The sequence below is a fragment of the Balaenoptera borealis genome (genome assembly GCF_965194805.1).
Source record: "Balaenoptera borealis genome assembly, chromosome: 3".
In the NCBI taxonomy this organism is placed as follows: domain Eukaryota; kingdom Metazoa; phylum Chordata; class Mammalia; order Artiodactyla; family Balaenopteridae; genus Balaenoptera; species Balaenoptera borealis.
In genome coordinates this window covers 169,659,541-169,678,512 of record NC_138866.1, presented here as the reverse complement: position 1 = coordinate 169,678,512, position 18,972 = coordinate 169,659,541, and the positions used below count along the sequence as shown (strand labels likewise).

Sequence of the window (18,972 nt, the reverse complement as noted above, 5' to 3'; positions counted from 1 at the left end):
ATGAAAGAGGAATGATAAATATAAAAATGTCAAATTTAAAACACATTTTAATTCCTTACATCATTTGTAACTTTCAGATACTAAAAGTTAAACTAAGCTAAAGATTAAAAACGTTTTCTTTTCTTTAGTAAAAATGAAAATAGGTTTATATTACACCTTCCTACTTTGTCAAGAAGATGTATTACATTTTGTTTCTTAAATATTCATTTATTTATTTGCTTATTATCCATTAAGTAGGGCTACATTTTCATTTTTAGTCTATGACTTGACTGACTTGGCAAATCATCCAAATTAATTCTCTCTGTGTTCTGGGAAATATCTTACTTCTTCCTTTCATTCCTAACAAAACAATACTAAAAGTGTATATGACATCATTATTGAAGATGCAATGCCCTTAATTTCTCCTTTCCTCTTTTTAAGTTATCAGGTAACAGAAATAAAAAAGTCAAGGGTTGTGTTAGACTTCAACCACATCACTCAAAAATACTAGAAACCACCTGATCTGAAACCTTTGCTACTCGATTTCAGCAACAGTAACAACTGTTTTATGGAGGATTTTCATTAAAAGAATAATAGGAGAAAATGAAAGCTGGCTTTCTACCTGTTCACTTTCACAAGAGAATGAATTTGATACAATATTTCTAAAATCAGATGTAAGGAAGCTTTCATACAGAAGAAGTGATGTGTTATGCCTAATCCTGTTTTATACCCAGATGGATGCTCATATTACCTATTTAAGAAAGGGATGAGAGAGATTTTATTATACTTGCCATTTTCTCTCTAGCCTACTTCATATTGCACTGATAAGGAGTAGCCCTAAAAAAGGCCAAGAAAGATGTAACACACTTCACTTTCTCCTTTCTCTTTCTAAGTTATCAGGTAACGACCCTCACAGCCCACACCTGAATTTCAATTTCAAAGAGAGCACAGAACGCTATTTTCCCTTTTGTGTTTGGGAATAAAATATGAAGAACAGTCAATGAAGAGTTACTGTGAGTAGATGACTAATACTTTGTGGGTTAAACTGATATTTTCCAGATTTGTCAGCTCTATTTGGGTATGAACAGTGACCACAAAGCCATTTAACAGTGAACTGATTCTACAAGCAGATTGAAACCATCCTGAAATGGAAAATTCTCATTGCATATTTAGAGAGACTGAAACTCCTTCCCATCCCACCTCTTTAGTGGAGAAATAACTCCACTAAAACACATCTTTTAACCATGATATGGGAACATGTCCAGACAACACTGTGTGTGTGTGTGTGTGTGTGTGTGTGTGTGTGTGTGTGTATGTGCAGGCTTGTTCCCCATTCTGAAACAATACAGTTCATTACCACTTACCTCTGTTTTCTCTGGGTTGCTCCAGTTCCCATAAATTGGATTAACAAGTGCACAGTTAACACTTCTTTTCGTTTTCCTTAAAGCACCCAGGGCCACAAAAAGAAAAGTAAGTATTAAAATGCACCACAGGACATTTTCAGGCTATTATCTGATAGAAATCTTTGGGAGACACATTATCTAGCCAGTGTACTTATTTTTATGAAGGTATTTCCATAAGTAAAGACTTTTTTGCAGGATGCCAAGGCAAACACATTCTTGAAAGTAAATGTAATTTGACCTCTGAATATTTAAATCCAAAAAAACCCAAGCACATAAAAAAAAGTTGTTCTTAAAATTGATTGCTTAAATATTATTCAAGTAATACCAAGGTGTACAAGATTAGAAAGAACAATGTTATATAAAGTTGAATTGGTTATAAGGAAAGGCCACCTTGAAGTCCCATCGACTCCAAGAGTTGCCAAACCCACCACATCCTGAGGACTATTTTCCATGACAGTGTCTGTCATAGAGATTTGTATGTAGTGCATGTCATAGTATTTAACATTTTAAACAGCAAATTTAAATATGAGCATTTTGAAGAGATCTTTATGTTAGTATTTCCTTTCATGGATCATAGAGGCATGTCCTTGGTAATCTCACATACTGGTCTAGATCTGCATAATTTACTCTGATTAACTGAGCTCCTAAATGATCATTTCCTTTTTATACTTCAGTTACTTAAGAGTCAATAGACTTATCAGAAGACAGCTAGCCCTGGTATAGCTGGTCACAACTGATGAAGAAAAAATGCTCATCACAGGAAAGAAATAAATATAACCAGATAACTAAATACATCCTATTGAAGATATAAGGAAAATCCCAAATATGCACACACACACATACACATGCATGCATACACACACACACGTACACATACACATAGTGGAGAATGGAAGACCGATTCCAGGATGATTGCCAGTGTCTTGAGGAGGCAACCAGGAAGAAAAAATATATAATGCATGACTATTTTTGACCAATCAGAGTATAATGACAATAAATGTTTGTCAGTAATGTACCCTTAAATCCTAAAAGAAAAGATAATAAAGAGGAAGTCTTACTGATTTACTCTTTGAAAAGAAATTGTCAGAGGTATGACCTCTTATTTCATCTACCAAACCGCATGGTCCTCTTCTAAAAAATAACAGTGTTCATGAGCCCAATAGCATAATCAGGGTAATTGTGTTTGGCTGACAATACATTCTCCCTGTGGATTCAGTGTCTTCTAAGCTTCCTGACCTCCGCTGTTTCTATGTATTTGGCTTAAATATTCAGTAGTTTAACCAGTTCACCTTCATTGCATCTACGTTTTGGTTATTGATGAAGAGGGCCATAGCAGCCATTTTTTGTGAGTTATTTTGTGAAAAAAAAAAATCATATACTCTTAAATGGTGAGGCAACAAGTTAATTCCTTAACCACTAATTGAAAACTTATGAGTTGCTCTAATTAAATTGAATGAGTGGTGCTTGATTCTTTGCCTTTTCTCTCTCCAAGACTAGTCAACGTTACGTTCTCAGAGTAGTAAGCTCAATAATTGGCATAGTTAGAGCAAGAGCCTAGACAGTGCTGCTCTCAAAACTGAGACTGGGTGGGATGTGACGTGGTGTTTTGAAATATGTCAAAATGTGAAAGCAAAGGCTGGTACAGGAGAAACAACATGCAGAGAGGGAGGATTAGAACAAAATGGAAATTAGGAACTAGGTAAAGACGGGACAGCCACAAACACCGACAGCTCAGAAAAATTATTCTTGGCTGAAATCAGGCATGAAGTCGGGAAACAGGAGGAAACCCAAACCATAAGACTAGACAGGACAGATGGTCCAAAGACTGGGCAGGCAACCAGGAACTGGAGGGACAGGCTCGGCTGTCAGGTGGACAGAATTGAGGCACATGCAACACAAAAGATTTTGAGATGAGGTGATTATTTTTGGCTTTGAACTGCTGAGACCCCAGATGACCTAAACCAATATTGGCAGGCAGAAGCCAAGTAAATTGATCAATTTTCCAACCCTATTGATTCAGCTATTGAAGCTACTTTTCTTCTGAAGGATTTTAAGTCTTAAATAATTTTCTATTAAAATTAAGTGGCCAGCCTTTGGGGATTGGGTGACTATAAAGAAAGAAGGGTGATACATAAGTGTCAGGATACGGAGTTGTAATAAAACAAGAAAGGGTCACAGTAGGAGTAGTGGAAGGTGAGCAAATTTGTTTACTTCAAATTATGTTTATTAGTAATCTCAAACTTTTATTTTTCCTAGATCAAGTGTATGTCTCCCAACATTGGATATCCCTGAATTGTTGGGCTTAATTCTTAATGTCTTTCCTATTTAAAAGGTAAAATATTACCCACTGCCCATAGATACTTCCATTAAGAAAAATTTTAAATGTCAACTCCATATATTTACCATTTTAAGTTCTATGATATAATTTTCCACCTTCATCAATTATATAAATTCAAACATAAACAATTTTACTTAAAATGATGGATCCTGATATGAGGAAAACAAAATGTTTGACTATGAAGTTTTCTACCACTTCTAACACTGTATGCTGCAATGATAGTCTGCATTAGGATAAAAAATGCTTGTTTAACTTACTGTATCTGTCATTAGGCAGACAGCTCTTTAAGAGCTGAGGTCTCGAAGAATGGAGCGACCTCTAGGAACCAGCAAGGCATTGACTTAGAAGCTTAGAGTAGAGGAAAGGAAGCTGCATGCATCACATGAGTTTTCCTCCCCTAACTTGTGATGAATTCACTTAAATCATTATTAAGCTCTGGCTACATCCAATATGTGCAGGCACTGTATAAGGTGGCATTGTGAGGGGGCTAAACAGAGAAAATGTTTCTGATGCAAGTTTCCAATTTAAATTTAGTGAGCATATGAACACCTCTAAAGGAATTGACTTCATGGCTTATTAACTAACAAAATTGTTTTAGTGTTGATTAAAAACATGAAAGTATTTAAAATAGATATCTGAAATCACTGTAGATGGGCAATGAAGAAAAACAAAAAATAAAACGAAACTTATCTATGTTGCATCCAGTAAACATGACTTTCACACACCATACACTTCACCCATTTAAAGAATATAATTCAAGTTTTTTAATAAAATTAATTTTATTAATTTAAAAAACTGTAAAATATATATAACAAAATTTGCCATTTTACCCACTTTTTAAAAGTGTACAATTCAGTGGCATTCACTGCATTCACAGTGTTGTGCAACCATTACCATTACCTATTTCTAAAACATTTTCATCAGTAGAAAAGGAAATTCTATAGCCATTAAACAATAAAAACTGTTCTCCTCTTCTTCCAGCCCCTGGTAACCTCTAACTTACTTTATGCCTCTATGAATTTACCTAGTCTAGGTACTTCATATGAGTGGAATCATACAATATTTATCCTTTTGTCTGACTTATTTCACTTAGCATAATGTTTTCAAGGTTAATCCATACTGTAGCATGTATAAGAACTGCAATAATTTTTATGGCTGAATAGTATTCCATTGTATGCATATGCTACATTTTGTTTATTCATTCAACTGATGATAGACACTTGAGATGTTTCCACCTTTTGACTATTGTGAATAATGCTGCTTTGAACATTGGCGTATAAGTATCTGGGCCCCATTTCAACTCCTTTGGGTATATAACTAGGAGTGGAATTGCTGGGTCATATGGTAATTCTATTTTAAGTTATGAGGAGGCACCGAACTGTCTTCCATAGCAGTTGTACCATTTTACATTTCCACAAATAATGTATGCAGGTTTCTATTTCTCCACATCCTCACGAACACTTGTTATTTTCTATTTTATTATTACTATTATTGCCGTCCCAAAAGGTGTGAAGTGGTATCTAATTATAGATTTGATTCACATTTCCCTAATGACTAATGATGTTGAGCATCTTTTCATATGGTTATTGGCCATTTGTATATCTTCTTTGAAGAAATGTCTATTCAAGTATGCTTATTTTTTTTAATTGGGTTGTCTGTCGATTTGTTGAGTTGTAGGAGTTTTTATATATTCTGTGTATTAAACTCTTATCATATATATGATTTCAAATATTCCCATTCTGTAGGCTGTCTTTTCACTTTCTTAAGACGCTTTGATGCATGAAAGTTTTTGATGAAGTCCAATTTATTTTTTTCTTTTGTTTCTTATACTTTTGGTGTCATATATAACAATGCATTGCCAAATCCCAGGTTATGAAGATTTACTCCTATGATTTCTTCTAAATGTTTTATGGTTTTAGCTCTTATATTGAAGTCTTTGATCTGTTTTGAGTTAATTTTTGTGTGTGGTATGAGGTAGGGGTCCAATTTCATTCCTTTGCATGTAGAAATCCAGTTGTCCCAGCAACACCTGTTGAAGAGACTGTTCTTTCCTTATTGAATGGACTTGTCAAAAATCAACTGGTCATAGATGTATGGGTTTATATTTGGATTCTTAATTATAACCCATTAGTCTCTATGTATATTCATATGCCAATACCATATTGTTTTGTTTGCTGTGGCTTTGTGGTAAGTTTTGAAATCAGGAAGTGTGAGCCCTCCAACTTGATCCTTTAACAAGACTGCTTTGGCTTTTTGGTGCCCTTGCAATTCCATATGAATTTGAGGATCAATTTTCCATTTCTGCAAAAAAGGCTGTTGGAGTTTTAATAGGCACTGTGTTGAATCTGTAGATTGCTTTGGGCAGTATTGACATCGTGACAATATTGTCTTCCTATCCATAAACTCGAAATGTCTTTCCACTTATTTAGGTTTTCTTTAATTTTTTTCAGTAATGCTTTGTAATTTTAAGTGTAGAAATCTTTCACCTCCCTGGTTAAATTTATTCCCAGGTATTTTATCCTTTTAGATGCTATTCTCAAAAGTGATTGCATTCTTAATTTTTTTTTCTGATTGTTTATTGCTGGTATTTAGGAGCACACCTGATTTTTGTGTGTTGATTTTGTATATTGCAACTTTGCTGAATTCATTTATTAGCTCTAGTAGCTTTTTGGTGGATTCTTTGGGATTTTCTGTATATGCGTGATCATGTCATTTGTAATAGATTTATTTATTCCTTTCTAATTTGGATGGCTTTTTTTTTTCTTTTTCTTGTCTAATTGCTCTGGTTAAGGTTCCTTATTGGTAAACACATTTATCTCTAGCTTAGTGGTGCTATAAAGCCTTCATTAATATAAAAATAAATTGTAATGCTAGTGTATGAGGCAAATTATTATGGCAACGTTTGGACAGTTTTGGGTAGAGTCTGATTGTCACTTAATGTGAAACCTTTAGACTGGATAAGTGAATAAACCTTTATCTAGGTTGAAAGAAAAACAAGGTGACAGTGAGCATAGGTGTCACTCTGCATGTTGAAGAATGGCTATCAGGAGGGTTACGAAGAAAGAATGACAAGACAATGCCTGAATTGTTTTTATTGACAAGTCTATACTTCAAAAGAAACATCAATTTACACATATTTTAAGTTTATTAATTAATAATTTTAATCAGCTTTTATAATTTGTCTTACTGAGTATGTCTTATTAATTATTAATTTTATTTACTAAATTAATTGTTGTTTTGGTTATCAATCAGTGGTTTACTTTCTTTCTGTTAAGAACAGACATGTTTTTCTCCAATTTACTGGTATGTCATTTCGTGTGTCTGAGAAACTACTCACACTTCTTAGTCAAATCCACCAAACACCAAGTGGTAGTCCCCACTACCATCTCATGGGAGTAAATCTGTCACAATGTATTCGTATTTAAAAATAGGCTTAGAAAATGTTCAGATGAGCTCAAAACTTTAGCACAAATTATAAAAGTAAGGTGGTATGCCATTTAAGATGGCCATGCATGATGATTCCTGTTACATCCAGGTGGATTGCATTATAAAACTCTACTGTAAAAACCTGTCTACTAAAAAGTATGGAGAACAACACTTTCTGAAATTGGGTAATCCTAATGCAGCTATCAAGGTGATTTGAAGAGATAAACATGATAATTTATTTACCAAAAGATATTTGCTGTGCATGTGTGTGTGGAGGAATTTGCTCTCATGCTTCCACTAAAGAAATGATTTCTATATTTGTTTCTAAATGCTGAAGAACATTCTAAGATCCAAGAAATAACTGTCCTGAGTTAAGGGCCTGAAGGAAAATGATGTCTATAATGTGGTGACTCACTCCTTAAGGTGGTGAAATGCTAGAATGCTGATTATGTTATTTATCATCTTTCATGTTTATTTGAATTTATCCAACATTTCTAGGACACATACTATTTATCAAACACTGTGTTAGGGCCTATACTTACGAAGTTGATCATTATTTGTTCCTGCCTGTAGAATTTCTTTTGGAGGGTGGCAGCTTGCTAGATTTCTGTCTCTGAGATTAAATTACATTTATAAAATGCCTACCACAAGTAGATGCCCACTAACAGTCCAGTGCTATTCTTTTACCTTCTTTTCTTAATCACAGCACCTAATACAGTACCTAGTGCGGCAGGAATCAACTGAATGTTTATAGAAAGGATACCTTAATGAATGCACATAGTCCGAAGGCTTAATGATGGAAAAAAAGCCACTAACCAGCTCTCTACTCTGTTCTTCCATGCCTACTCCCAGCAATATACATCATCAATACTCAGAGAGAAAAGACATTCATTTTTACTATTGTTACCATGGAGTCACATTTGTATTTAGATTTCTGTTCCACTTAGCCCAAGACTTTAAGTGGGCCAGGAGCCTACTTTTGACCTCTGTCTCTTTCCATTTTTGTTTTTTTTTTTCAGCTGGCTAAGTGCCAGCCCAGAGGAGCAGCCTGGGGGCTTTCCTGAAGATGAGCAGAGTATAATAGAATAGGGATGGTCCTTCTATCTATTTCATTACATGGAAACTGAAAAAGTCATATTATTGGAGAAAAATTAATTTGGTACAAGTAACTCATTTTACAATATTTGAAAAATAAAGGTCTGTGTCCCTTATATCTCATATATATCTCTGAAAAATAAGAGGTATGAAATATCCATGTATAAATATCAGGGGTTGATGTGAGTTTTCAGGCTATGAAGTATTTGATTTGTTACTGCTGGGGAAAAATGTTTTCTAACCATAAAAGTACATGTGACATATTTTTTTTAAAAAGGGCCCATCTAAATTATGAAATACAATCATTTCACTGGTGGAAATGGAATCCATTTATTCTGGGAGTCATGCCTATTATATTAAATTTTGCTTAGCCTGATAAATGGTGAATCTGGAGTGTCTCAGAGAAGTAAATCTCAATTCTACTCTACTCATTTCCACCTATGTCATTTTAAACTCTTCAATTAGGTTTTTCCAAATGTTTCCAGTCCTAAGACTTTCTATGAAGTCTTTCTGAGTGTGCTAATCTTTCACATAAAGGGAAAATACATTATAAAATCCTAACAAAAATAATATATTTCTGGTCCCCACTTTTACTCATACCTATTTTTAATGTTCATTAAACATATTTCTGTCAAGAAGAGATCTTTTTAGAAATGTTTGTTTCTTTGGGTACTAATAATTTTTTTTTCTCTGTCTCATTATAAAAATTAATGAGTAATGCTCTAATTTTTGCTTCCTGATTTTAGAACCTATAAAAATGAGTTATTCTTTTTTTTTTGGTTTGTTCATTTTTAACTTGTAGTAATAGAAGGAGATTGGTGCACTGCATTTCCTGTGCAATTATCGGTGCCAAACGATTCACATACATCATCTTTCTTTTCTCAAAACCTTAGACAAGTTTTATTTTATACCTGGTCTCTGACTGTTTCCAATCCAAATTTTAGCCTGTCTGAATAGACTGTTTTTAAGGAGAGGTATCACACATTTTTTAATTTAGACACTACTTTGTCCTTTTTGTAATGAGAGCAACTTTATGGCAGTTTGCAAAGATAAGCACAATAGAAGAATATAAACCAAATGAGAAGGGACTTCCCTGGTGGTGCAGTGGTTAAGAATCCGCCTGCCAATGCAGGGGACATGGGTTCAAGCCCTGGTCTGAGAAGATCCCACATGCTGCGGAGCAACTAAGCCCATGCACCACAACTACTGAGCCTGCATTCTAGAGCCCCTGCTCTGCAACAAGAGAAGCCACTGCAATGAGAAGCCTGGGTACCACAACCGAAGAGTAGCCCCCGCTTGCCACAATTAGAGGAAGCCCACACGCAGCAATGAAGACCCAACACAGCCAAAAATAGATAAATTAAAAAAAAAAATGAGAAACAGATAGGAAGTGGAGAAAAGAATTCTTAGAACTGGAAAATAGAGTTGAGCCAGAGGGAAAGAGATGGGGACAGTATATGACATCGGTATGGTAAGAGTCTATTTACTTACTTAATGTAGGATACAAATTTGACTTTAAGATTCTCCAATTAAAATTTAAGCAGGACAAAAGAATCAATCACATAGGTCACACTTTCAAAAACCAAACAAACAAACAAGAAAAAAAAACCCGTTGCTTAGAAGCACATCTTCACCAACTCAGGAGAGAAGACTTTTATGGTATGCATCCTGTCACCATACTCTCGGCTAAAAAGGTAACAAGTGCCCATAACATTATTTTAGGAAGACCAGCAATGGGTTTCGCTAGGTTGTTTCAATAAATATCTTTCAAAATATCAGACTGAGACTATGACAAAGTGTGCCTCAGTAAAACTATCTAGGAGAGGGTGGTAGCAAGAAGGGAGAGGGATTAAATGGAACACTTGAAGCACAACAGTGTGTTAGAGAATTTGATTTGGGGAGCATTTTTTTTTTGGCTGCACTGTGCAGCATGTCGGGTCTTACTTCCCTGACCAGGGATGGAACCCAGCCCTTGGCAGTAAGAGGAAGGAGTCCTAATGACTGGACAGCCAGGGAATTCCCATGAGGGGCATCTTAATATGGTTGTGTTTATCATAAAAAAGCCAGCACCAAGATTACAATTTGTAGTGTGTAATTACAGTGTGGCACATTAAATCTGTTATAAGATTCTATAGATAGTAAAACTGTCACTGTCTGCAGATGACATGATACTTTACATAGAGAATCCTAAAGATGCTACCAGAAAACTACTAGAGCTAATCAATGAATTTGGTAAAGTAGCAGGATACAAAATTAATGCACAGAAAGCTCTTGCATTCCTAAACACTAACGACAAAAAATCTGAAAGAGAAATTAAGGAAACACTTCTGTTTACCATTGCAACAAAAAGAATAAAACACCTAGGAATAGACTTACCTAAGGAGACAAAAGACCTGTATGCAGAAAACTATAAGACACTGATGAAAGAAATTAAAGATGATACAAACAGATGCAGAGATATACCATGATCTTGGATTGGAAGAATCAACATTGTGAAAATGACTATACTACCCAAAGCAATCAACAAATTCAGTGCAATCCCTATCAAACTACCAATGGCATTTTTCACAGAACTAGGACAAATAATCTTAAAATTTGTATGGAAACACAAAAGACCCCGAATAGCCAAAGCAGTCTTGAGAAAGAAAAACAGAGCTGGAGGAATCAGACTCCCTGACTTCAGACTACACTACAAAGCTATGTAATCAGGACAGTTTGGTACTGGCACAAAAACAGAAATATAGATCAATGGAACAGGATAGAAATCCCAGAGATAAACCCATGCACATATGGTCACCTTATCTTTGATAAAGGAGGCAAGAATATACAATGGAGAAAAGACAGCCTCTTCAATAAGTGGTGCTGGGAAAACTGGACAGCTACATGTAAAAGAATGAAATTAGAACACTACCTAACACCATACACAAAAACAAACTCAAAATGGATTAAAGACCTAAATGTAGGGCCAGACACTATAAAACTCTTAGAAGAAAACATAGGCAGAACACTGTATGACATAAATCACAACAAGATCCTTTTTGACCCACCTCCTATAGAAATGGAAATAAAAACAAAAATAAACAAATGGGACCTAATGAAACTTCAAAGCTTTTGCAGAGCAAAGGAAACCATAAACAAGACGAAAAGACAACCCTCAGAATAGGAGAAAATATTTGCAAATGAAGTAACTGACAAAGGATTAATCTCCAAAATATACAAGCAGCTCATGCAGCTCAATATCAAAAAAACAAGCAACCCAATCCAAAAATGGGTGGAAGACCTAAATAGACATTTCTCCAAAGAAGATATACAGATTGTCAACAAACACATGAAAGGATGCTCAACATCACTAATCATTAGAGAAATGCAAATCAAAACTACAATGAGGTATCACCTCACACTGGCCAGAATGGCCATCATCAAAAAGTCTACAAACAAATGCTGGAGAGGGTGTGGAGAAAATTGAACCCTCTTGCACTGTTGGTGGGAATGTAAATTGATATAGCCACTATGGAGAACAGTATGGAGGTTCCTTAAAAAACTAAAAATAGAACTACCATACGACCCAGCAATCCCACTACTGGGCATATACCCTGAGAAAACCATAATTAAAAAAGAGACATGTATCACAATGTTCACAGAAGCACTATTTACCATAGCCAGGACATGGAAGCAACCTAAATGTCCATTGACAGGTGAATGGATAAAGAAGATGTGGCACATATATACAATGGAATATTACTCAGCCATAAAAAGAAACGAAACTGAGTTATTTGTAGTGAGGTGGATGGACTTAGAGTCTGTCATACAGAGTGAAGTAAGTCAGAAAGAGAAACACAAATACCATATGCTAACACATATATATGGAATCTAAAAAAAAAATGGTTCTGATGATCCTAGGGGCAGGACAGGAATAAAGATGCAGATGTAGAGAATGGACTTAAGGACACGGGGAGGGGGACGGGTAAGCTGGGACAAAGTGAGAGAGTAACACTGACATATATACACTACCAAATGTAAAATAGATAGCTAGTGGGAAGCAGCTGCATAGCACAGAGAGATCAGCTCGGTGCTTTGTGACCACCTAGAGGGGTGGGATAGGGAGGGTGGGAGGGAGACGCAAGAGGGAGGGGATATGGGGATATATATATACATAGAGCTGATTCACTTTGTTACACAGCAGAAACAAACACAACATTGTAAAGCAATTATACTCCAGTAAAGATGTTAAAAAAAAAAAAAAAAAGACTACTGTACTCACTTTGAATGGTGACAGGTGGTAACTAGACTTATGGTGGAGATCATATTTTAATGTGTAAAAGTATCAAATCAGGTGTGTTTTACACCTGAAACTAATATAATACTGTGTGTCACTTATAATTAAATTAAATTTAAAAATAAAAAGGACAGTTAAAAAAAAAGAATCTATAGATAGAATAAAATTGCACATTATAAAGCATTATAAGAAAGAATAAACTGAGTCTATAAATCATCCTTTTCTCATTGAATGTATACTCCTGTAAAATACTGTATTACCTGACCACTGCTAAAGAAAAAAGGGAAGACATCATGGGAGTAGTAAACAAAAATATTCCCCTATATAATGGTCTCTACCTTTGGCAAGATGATGACATTTTTTTAAAAAAAGAATTACAACATCAATCTGTAACACAGGACAGAAAGAAAGAAAAGAAGCAAGTCAATTTGAAAAAGCAGGGATAATTTAGGGGGGATGTCCATGAGCTCAAGTTTTCATTTCCCAGTCCTTAAGGAAGAAGCTGAACCAAATGTTTTGGGTGAAAAAGTTCAGAAAGAATTGGGCTTGGAAATATAACCAGAAATGCCCCAAAAGGGAGAGGAAAGGATTAATCATCCGGGGTCACAAAACCAAACCACTGGGACACCAAAGTTTGCTAAACTCATTCACATGATACAGCAGCTGCCATATTTTTCTCCTACTCTTTTGAGGCAGGAAATAAATATCACTAACCACAAAACATGTCACTGTTTAATACGATCTTGCTGTGGCAGAGTGCTTCCAGGGGAACATGCCCAGGAACATGGAAGCAATTAGTATGAATAAAGCTGACCCAGGTTCCTGTAGCTTAACCCTAAGGAGACCCCATGTTGCCAACGGGAGGGCAGTCTCCACTGACTTCTAGCACATGCACAACCACCTAACATGAACCGGACACACAGTGGAACACAGATTTTCAAGATGAAAGGTGCATGTACATGTGTGCACATTGATAAAAGTTTGGAAGAAGACACATCAAAATGGTAACAATCTCTATCTCTGGGTAGTGACATTCAATGTAATTTTTAATTCTTTTCTGGCACTTTGTTGTATTTTCCAAATTCTAATCATTAGGCTGCTGTATATCAGAATCTTGGGAGTGGGGTGGTGATTTTACAATTTGGAAAAGATCATGAGGTGTTTCCCCTGCACGAGCTCCTCGCCTCCACCCTGCCCTGGCTCCTTGTAAATCATTTGCCTGAAAGGTAAGATCCCTACCACAATCTTTCCTGGCTCCTCTGTTTTCAGCATTTCTTCTCAACATCTACCTGCCGTCCCTGCTGCACTTCTTAGGGGTTTTAAGTAGGTCATAATTCCTGTTTTTGCTCTTAAATACCCTCCTCACTGGCTAGAGCCTTTGCCAGCTCTGGAGCCAGATAAACCGTTTCTCTTCTTTGTACCCCTCTGTGCAGTGTGCATTTTACTATCAGGATATATGGTATTTTTGTTAATTGGAATGAAATATTTTTCCCTGTAAATTGCTCCATATGAAAACTCACTCTAATTTCCTTATTGAATTCCCTTAGACACGTAATCTCTTTGCTTAAAAACCGATTGCAGTATTGAAGTTAATTATCAGTCTTTGTGATTTTCCCTATTAATCACCTAGTGACTGGCTTCTTTCTAAATCTTTTGACAATTTAAAGTTGACAACGCTATGTAAGAATCTGTCTACAAAAATGAACTTAGTTGCATTTATCTATTTACATTCCTGTCTCTCCCACTTGAATGCTAACTTCCTATGGGCAGAGATAAAATCTTTATTTTCCAATTTATCTCAGAAACGTTACTTGAGTCCCAAATATGTGCCATGTACTCTACTGCAGAGCTACTCAGAGTGTGATTTATGTATGGTAATGGTCTTATTCTGTTTATGGTTCCGTGATGAGATAAATACAAAAATTGAGGATAGGTGTTTAGAAATGTTTGTAGCTATTTGACAGAGTAAATTTATGTGTGTTGAGGCTCAGAATAAGAAATTTAGACTAGTATTTTGTGTGTCTTTTAATTTCACTTTTCCAATACTTCTTACAAAAGCATTGGTATGTGATGGATTGAAAACAAAACAAAGCAAAACACATCCGGTCCTTCATCACACAGTTTTGCTGGCTCTGTTCTACTAACACTGGGTGTTCAAATATGAGTAAATACACATTTGCCTGGCTAACTTTTTGCTAGCTACCTCTTCTGAAAATATTTTCTCTTCCTTTCTCTTTGAATGAATGTGATACCTCAAAGTCCCACAGTTGGAAAGGGCCAAGTACTATATAACTTTCTTCGATCAGAATGAAATATTTTTTCATGTAAATTGCTCTATATGAAAACACCCTCCAATTCTCTTATTGAATTCCCATAGACACATAATCTGTTTGATTGAAACTGATTGCAATGTTGAAGTTAATTATCAGTCTTCGTGATTTCCCTTAGCAGTCACCTAGCAACTTGCTTCTTTCTAAATCATTTTAGACAATCTAAAGTTGACAACACGATATGACAATCTATCTAGAAAAACTTACTTATTTCATTATGACTTACAAATACCTACAAATTCCTTTAAATATACCCTATTTTGGATTTATTAATACATTTACTTAAAACTCTCTTTGGTCTATGAATTAGTTCAGCTTATAATACTTAAAATTTGAAAAAAGCAATAAAATTGCATTTTCTTGTAGTTATTTTAGAACAACTTATTTTTAAAACATAAAGAGAAATTATAAGTACACAAGCACATGATTAGCATTCTATACAGATTTCTTAAAAATAGTCTATCCCTGTTGTTTCTCAGTAAATTTCCTATCATTTTTCCTTACCTGACCTATGTTTTATTCACACTAACCACACCATTCTCCATTACAGCTTGTGCCTTGACACAAGCTGTTCTGTCTGCTCTTCCTCATTTTCATCTTGGGGATTTCAATCCATGAATTCAGACTTGAGTGATGCAGCATATACTCACTAAATCCTTCCTCAATTTCCCCACCATATTATTTTCACCTCTGAAAGAGACTTGGCCTCTCTTTTACCTGTGTTTCTCCAGAGCTTTGTAGGAAGCAACTGCATGTGTTTCATATATGCTTGTTGAAGAATTGACATTATTTGCTTTTCTATATGCTGTCTCCACCAGAGTGTAAATTATCATTTATTTCTATATTCCCAGCGACTAGCACAGTGCCCAGCACATAATAGATGCTTAATAAAATTTTGCCAACAAGTACATAAATGAATCGCTGAGAGTTTCTGATATATGTGTTTCTTTTCACAAAGACAAAAATAAGCTGGTCTTTCAGGTTCTCTTGTCATTCTGTCCTTTGATTCATTAGTGAACTAGAAATTCCAACACAGTAAACAGATTGTTGAACTTGTAAGAGTGTCCCTAAGGATGCTGTTAAGGAGAAATTGTGTGAAACATAATTGAAAGCAGAAAAGAGTCTATCAGGAGGATGGCAAAGCAGTTATGAAGAAAAATTATGAAGCTGATCCCATCTTCCCCTCTTTGAAATTCCCTACCCTCTAGTAACATTAATAAAGAACAACATTTAGAATTCTGATTCTCCAGCAAAAGGAACGAAATGTATTTGCTACATGCCATAGCAGAGCTAAATGATTTGCTAATAGCACGCTTTTCTTTACTGCCTGCCTGCCCTTCCTCATTTAAACAGGTTACGTCTTTCAAGGAGCAACTCTGATTTCCTACAACACATTCTTCTACTCTGATTGCTTGGATATGAAGAAACACATGCAACACTGAAATATTTCAGGACTGAAATGCTGTCTTCCTGCTAATGTAAGATTTATAGTGAACAGAGAGAAGACGCTGAAAAGGGCCTTGAATCCTGCCCTGGGGACTATTTCTGCCAAATAGTCACCTGTATTAAAATGGCAAAATAGCTATCTTCAGATCAAATAATTAGAACATGGGGCTATTATACAGTAAAGTGCTCTTTATATTTTTTACACAGAATTTATTTCTTAGACTATTTGGAGTCTGTATCCAATGACAATAGATTTGAAACAACTTGGGAGAGTTTGCAGTGACAACACACACACGTACACACCAATGAAGCTTGCATTATTCCAGACTTATATTCCTGACACATTGCATGTAAGCTGATTTTGCATAGTCAAATAATATAATAAATGACCAGGGAACTGGTTATTTAAAGAGCTACTACTTATTTAGTAAAAATAGCAAATCATTTTGAAATTCATGTGAAATTTCTAATTTTGTTCATTTGATAAATATGAATATTACTTTAAGAGTTAATCTGTGTACTCATGAAAGAAAGTAGAATGAGAGTAATAATATCCTTATAAATAAAACTGGTAATTAGATTACCAGTTATACTGATTAGATTCGATTGTCAGATGCCAGGCACTGTTTTCAGAAACTTCAGGGTGAAATCTGTCACACATATAGATATCCAAATTAAATGGTATAGTGTGAGGACAATATTGAGAGGAGTGAATATCGTCACTTTTTAAAGTAAATTGAATTTCCTGCCTCCCTGACATGCCCAGGTGTTTTGATGCCCAGTTTCTTCCATAGATTATGAATGTTCCTACTTGTAGGTTTTTGGTATTCTCTAATGTCCTTCATTAATATTCTAGGATGTAAGCTTCTGACTATGGGCTGATTTTGTAGCCCATCATGGACCCCAATAATGATTTTGCTAAGGGTACATGTAGAGCCATACATGTAGGGCTCATTTGGGATTCCTTTATTTGCTTTCAGCTTCTGTAGAATGGCATGAAGGTCAATCAAGTTAGATTGAAATTCTTCAAGAATACCGAACAATGATATCCTAACTTTAAGAGTCATCTGTGAGTATTCTAGTAGGAATAAATCCTGGAGCATTGAGGCTGAGTAAAATATTTCTTGGAAAATAAAATGTTCATTTGGGCTCAAACATCCTACTGGAAACAGGCTGAGACATTTGATTTAACAGATGTTTTCTACGATGAATTTCTAAGGAATATCAATATAAATAGGACAAGGACCCTACCACTAAGAGGCTCACAATCTGTTATGGGAGACATCAAATCAAAAGTCAATGTGACGAGGGAAAAACAAGGCTGAGAACAAAGCGCTTTGGAAGCTCAGAGGTAGGAGTGCTTACTTTTTGTCCAACATGACTTCGGAAAATTCGCAGATGACACAACTTCTGTGGTTAGCCTTTGCGAAAGTTTTCCCTTTTTATGTTTTATTTTTATGGCAAAGGAAGAAGTAAGCCTAGCACTTCTGAAAATTTGTTCTATCTTCCTTTGATCAACAAGTTCTTCTTGGCCATTAGAGTCTGGAAAGAGGCAGCTGGCACCACTCATTCAATGTCTTGGGCATAATCAGCCCTTAGAGCCTGAATTCCGAGACTTTGATGTATTACTGCAAATCTACAGATCCTAGCCATCTTATTTTTCATCTGCCCTACATGTTACTTATGAAATGCACACTGTGTGTTAGGCAAGGAGCAGAGTAAACAGACACTGCTGTCTCTGCTTCCCAGAGATTTTATCAGTGGATAGAATTATAACCGAGTCCCAGATATTGCTGTTTTTAACCATCAGTCAGTTGCATGGTCAAGACCACCATACAGAAAGATTTGCCAAGTGCCTGGTTTAATATCGTAAGTTAGATACTTTAAAATTTTTAAAAAATAAGCATTAACTCTCTCAGAATGCAAAGATAAAGGTAGGACACTACTCAGTCAGGTAAAAGGCACTCTAATAGCTGAAAGGCTTAATGCAGTTACATTACAACCAGGGAATACTCAGGGCCCAAAGGACCAAACTCTGAAGTCTATTTAAAGATAAGTAAATAAATAAAAAGAATAGTAAACATAATATATAGTCATGCCCTAAATTGTGGAGGTGGCCTATATACATGACACACATTTGGGAAAAATTTAGTTCAACTTCCTCATTTTATGTATAAGAAAATACAGAATGTCAAAATAGTTTTCTTCCCTGTTGCCCAACCTGTTTTTCTTCCTGGATTTTTGGATCTCTGTTAGTGGCATTACCAACTGTGCAGTTGCCTAGACATGACATCCTCGGATCAACTTTGACCCCTGCTTTTTCCTCACCTCCTATGTTAGGTCAGTCATCACTGCTCAAGTTCAAGTTCTCACTGTCTCTCATCTAACCTCTCAAACAGGCTTATGTCCTCTAGACTGCAGATTGCTCTCTTAATCTTTTCCTAATCTGTTCTCATGCTCTGCATTCTTTTTTTTAAGCATAGATATGATCTTGTCATTCTTCTTACATTCTTAAAACACTTCTTGTCATTCTTAAAACACTTCCCTGGCTTGCATCAGTTAAGGCCCTAGCAGGAAATAGCTGACATACTCAAACTGGGAAATTTGAGGAGCGTTTGATCAAGTGACAGTTTGCAAAGGTTTGGCCAGAATATAAAGAAACCAGTAGCAATGGTGCAG

General features: G+C 35.6%; 1 protein-coding gene across 1 annotated transcript in view; it reads right to left on the bottom strand.

Annotated features, from left to right (window-relative positions):
- MALRD1 (MAM and LDL receptor class A domain containing 1) overlaps positions 1-18,972 on the bottom strand; it is a 638,500-nt gene that overhangs the window by 11,142 nt on the left and 608,386 nt on the right. The window contains exon 40 of the mRNA XM_082385765.1: positions 1,344-1,419. Coding sequence (XP_082241891.1) covers positions 1,344-1,419 — 76 coding nt within the window. The remainder of the gene's footprint in view (positions 1-1,343; positions 1,420-18,972) is intronic.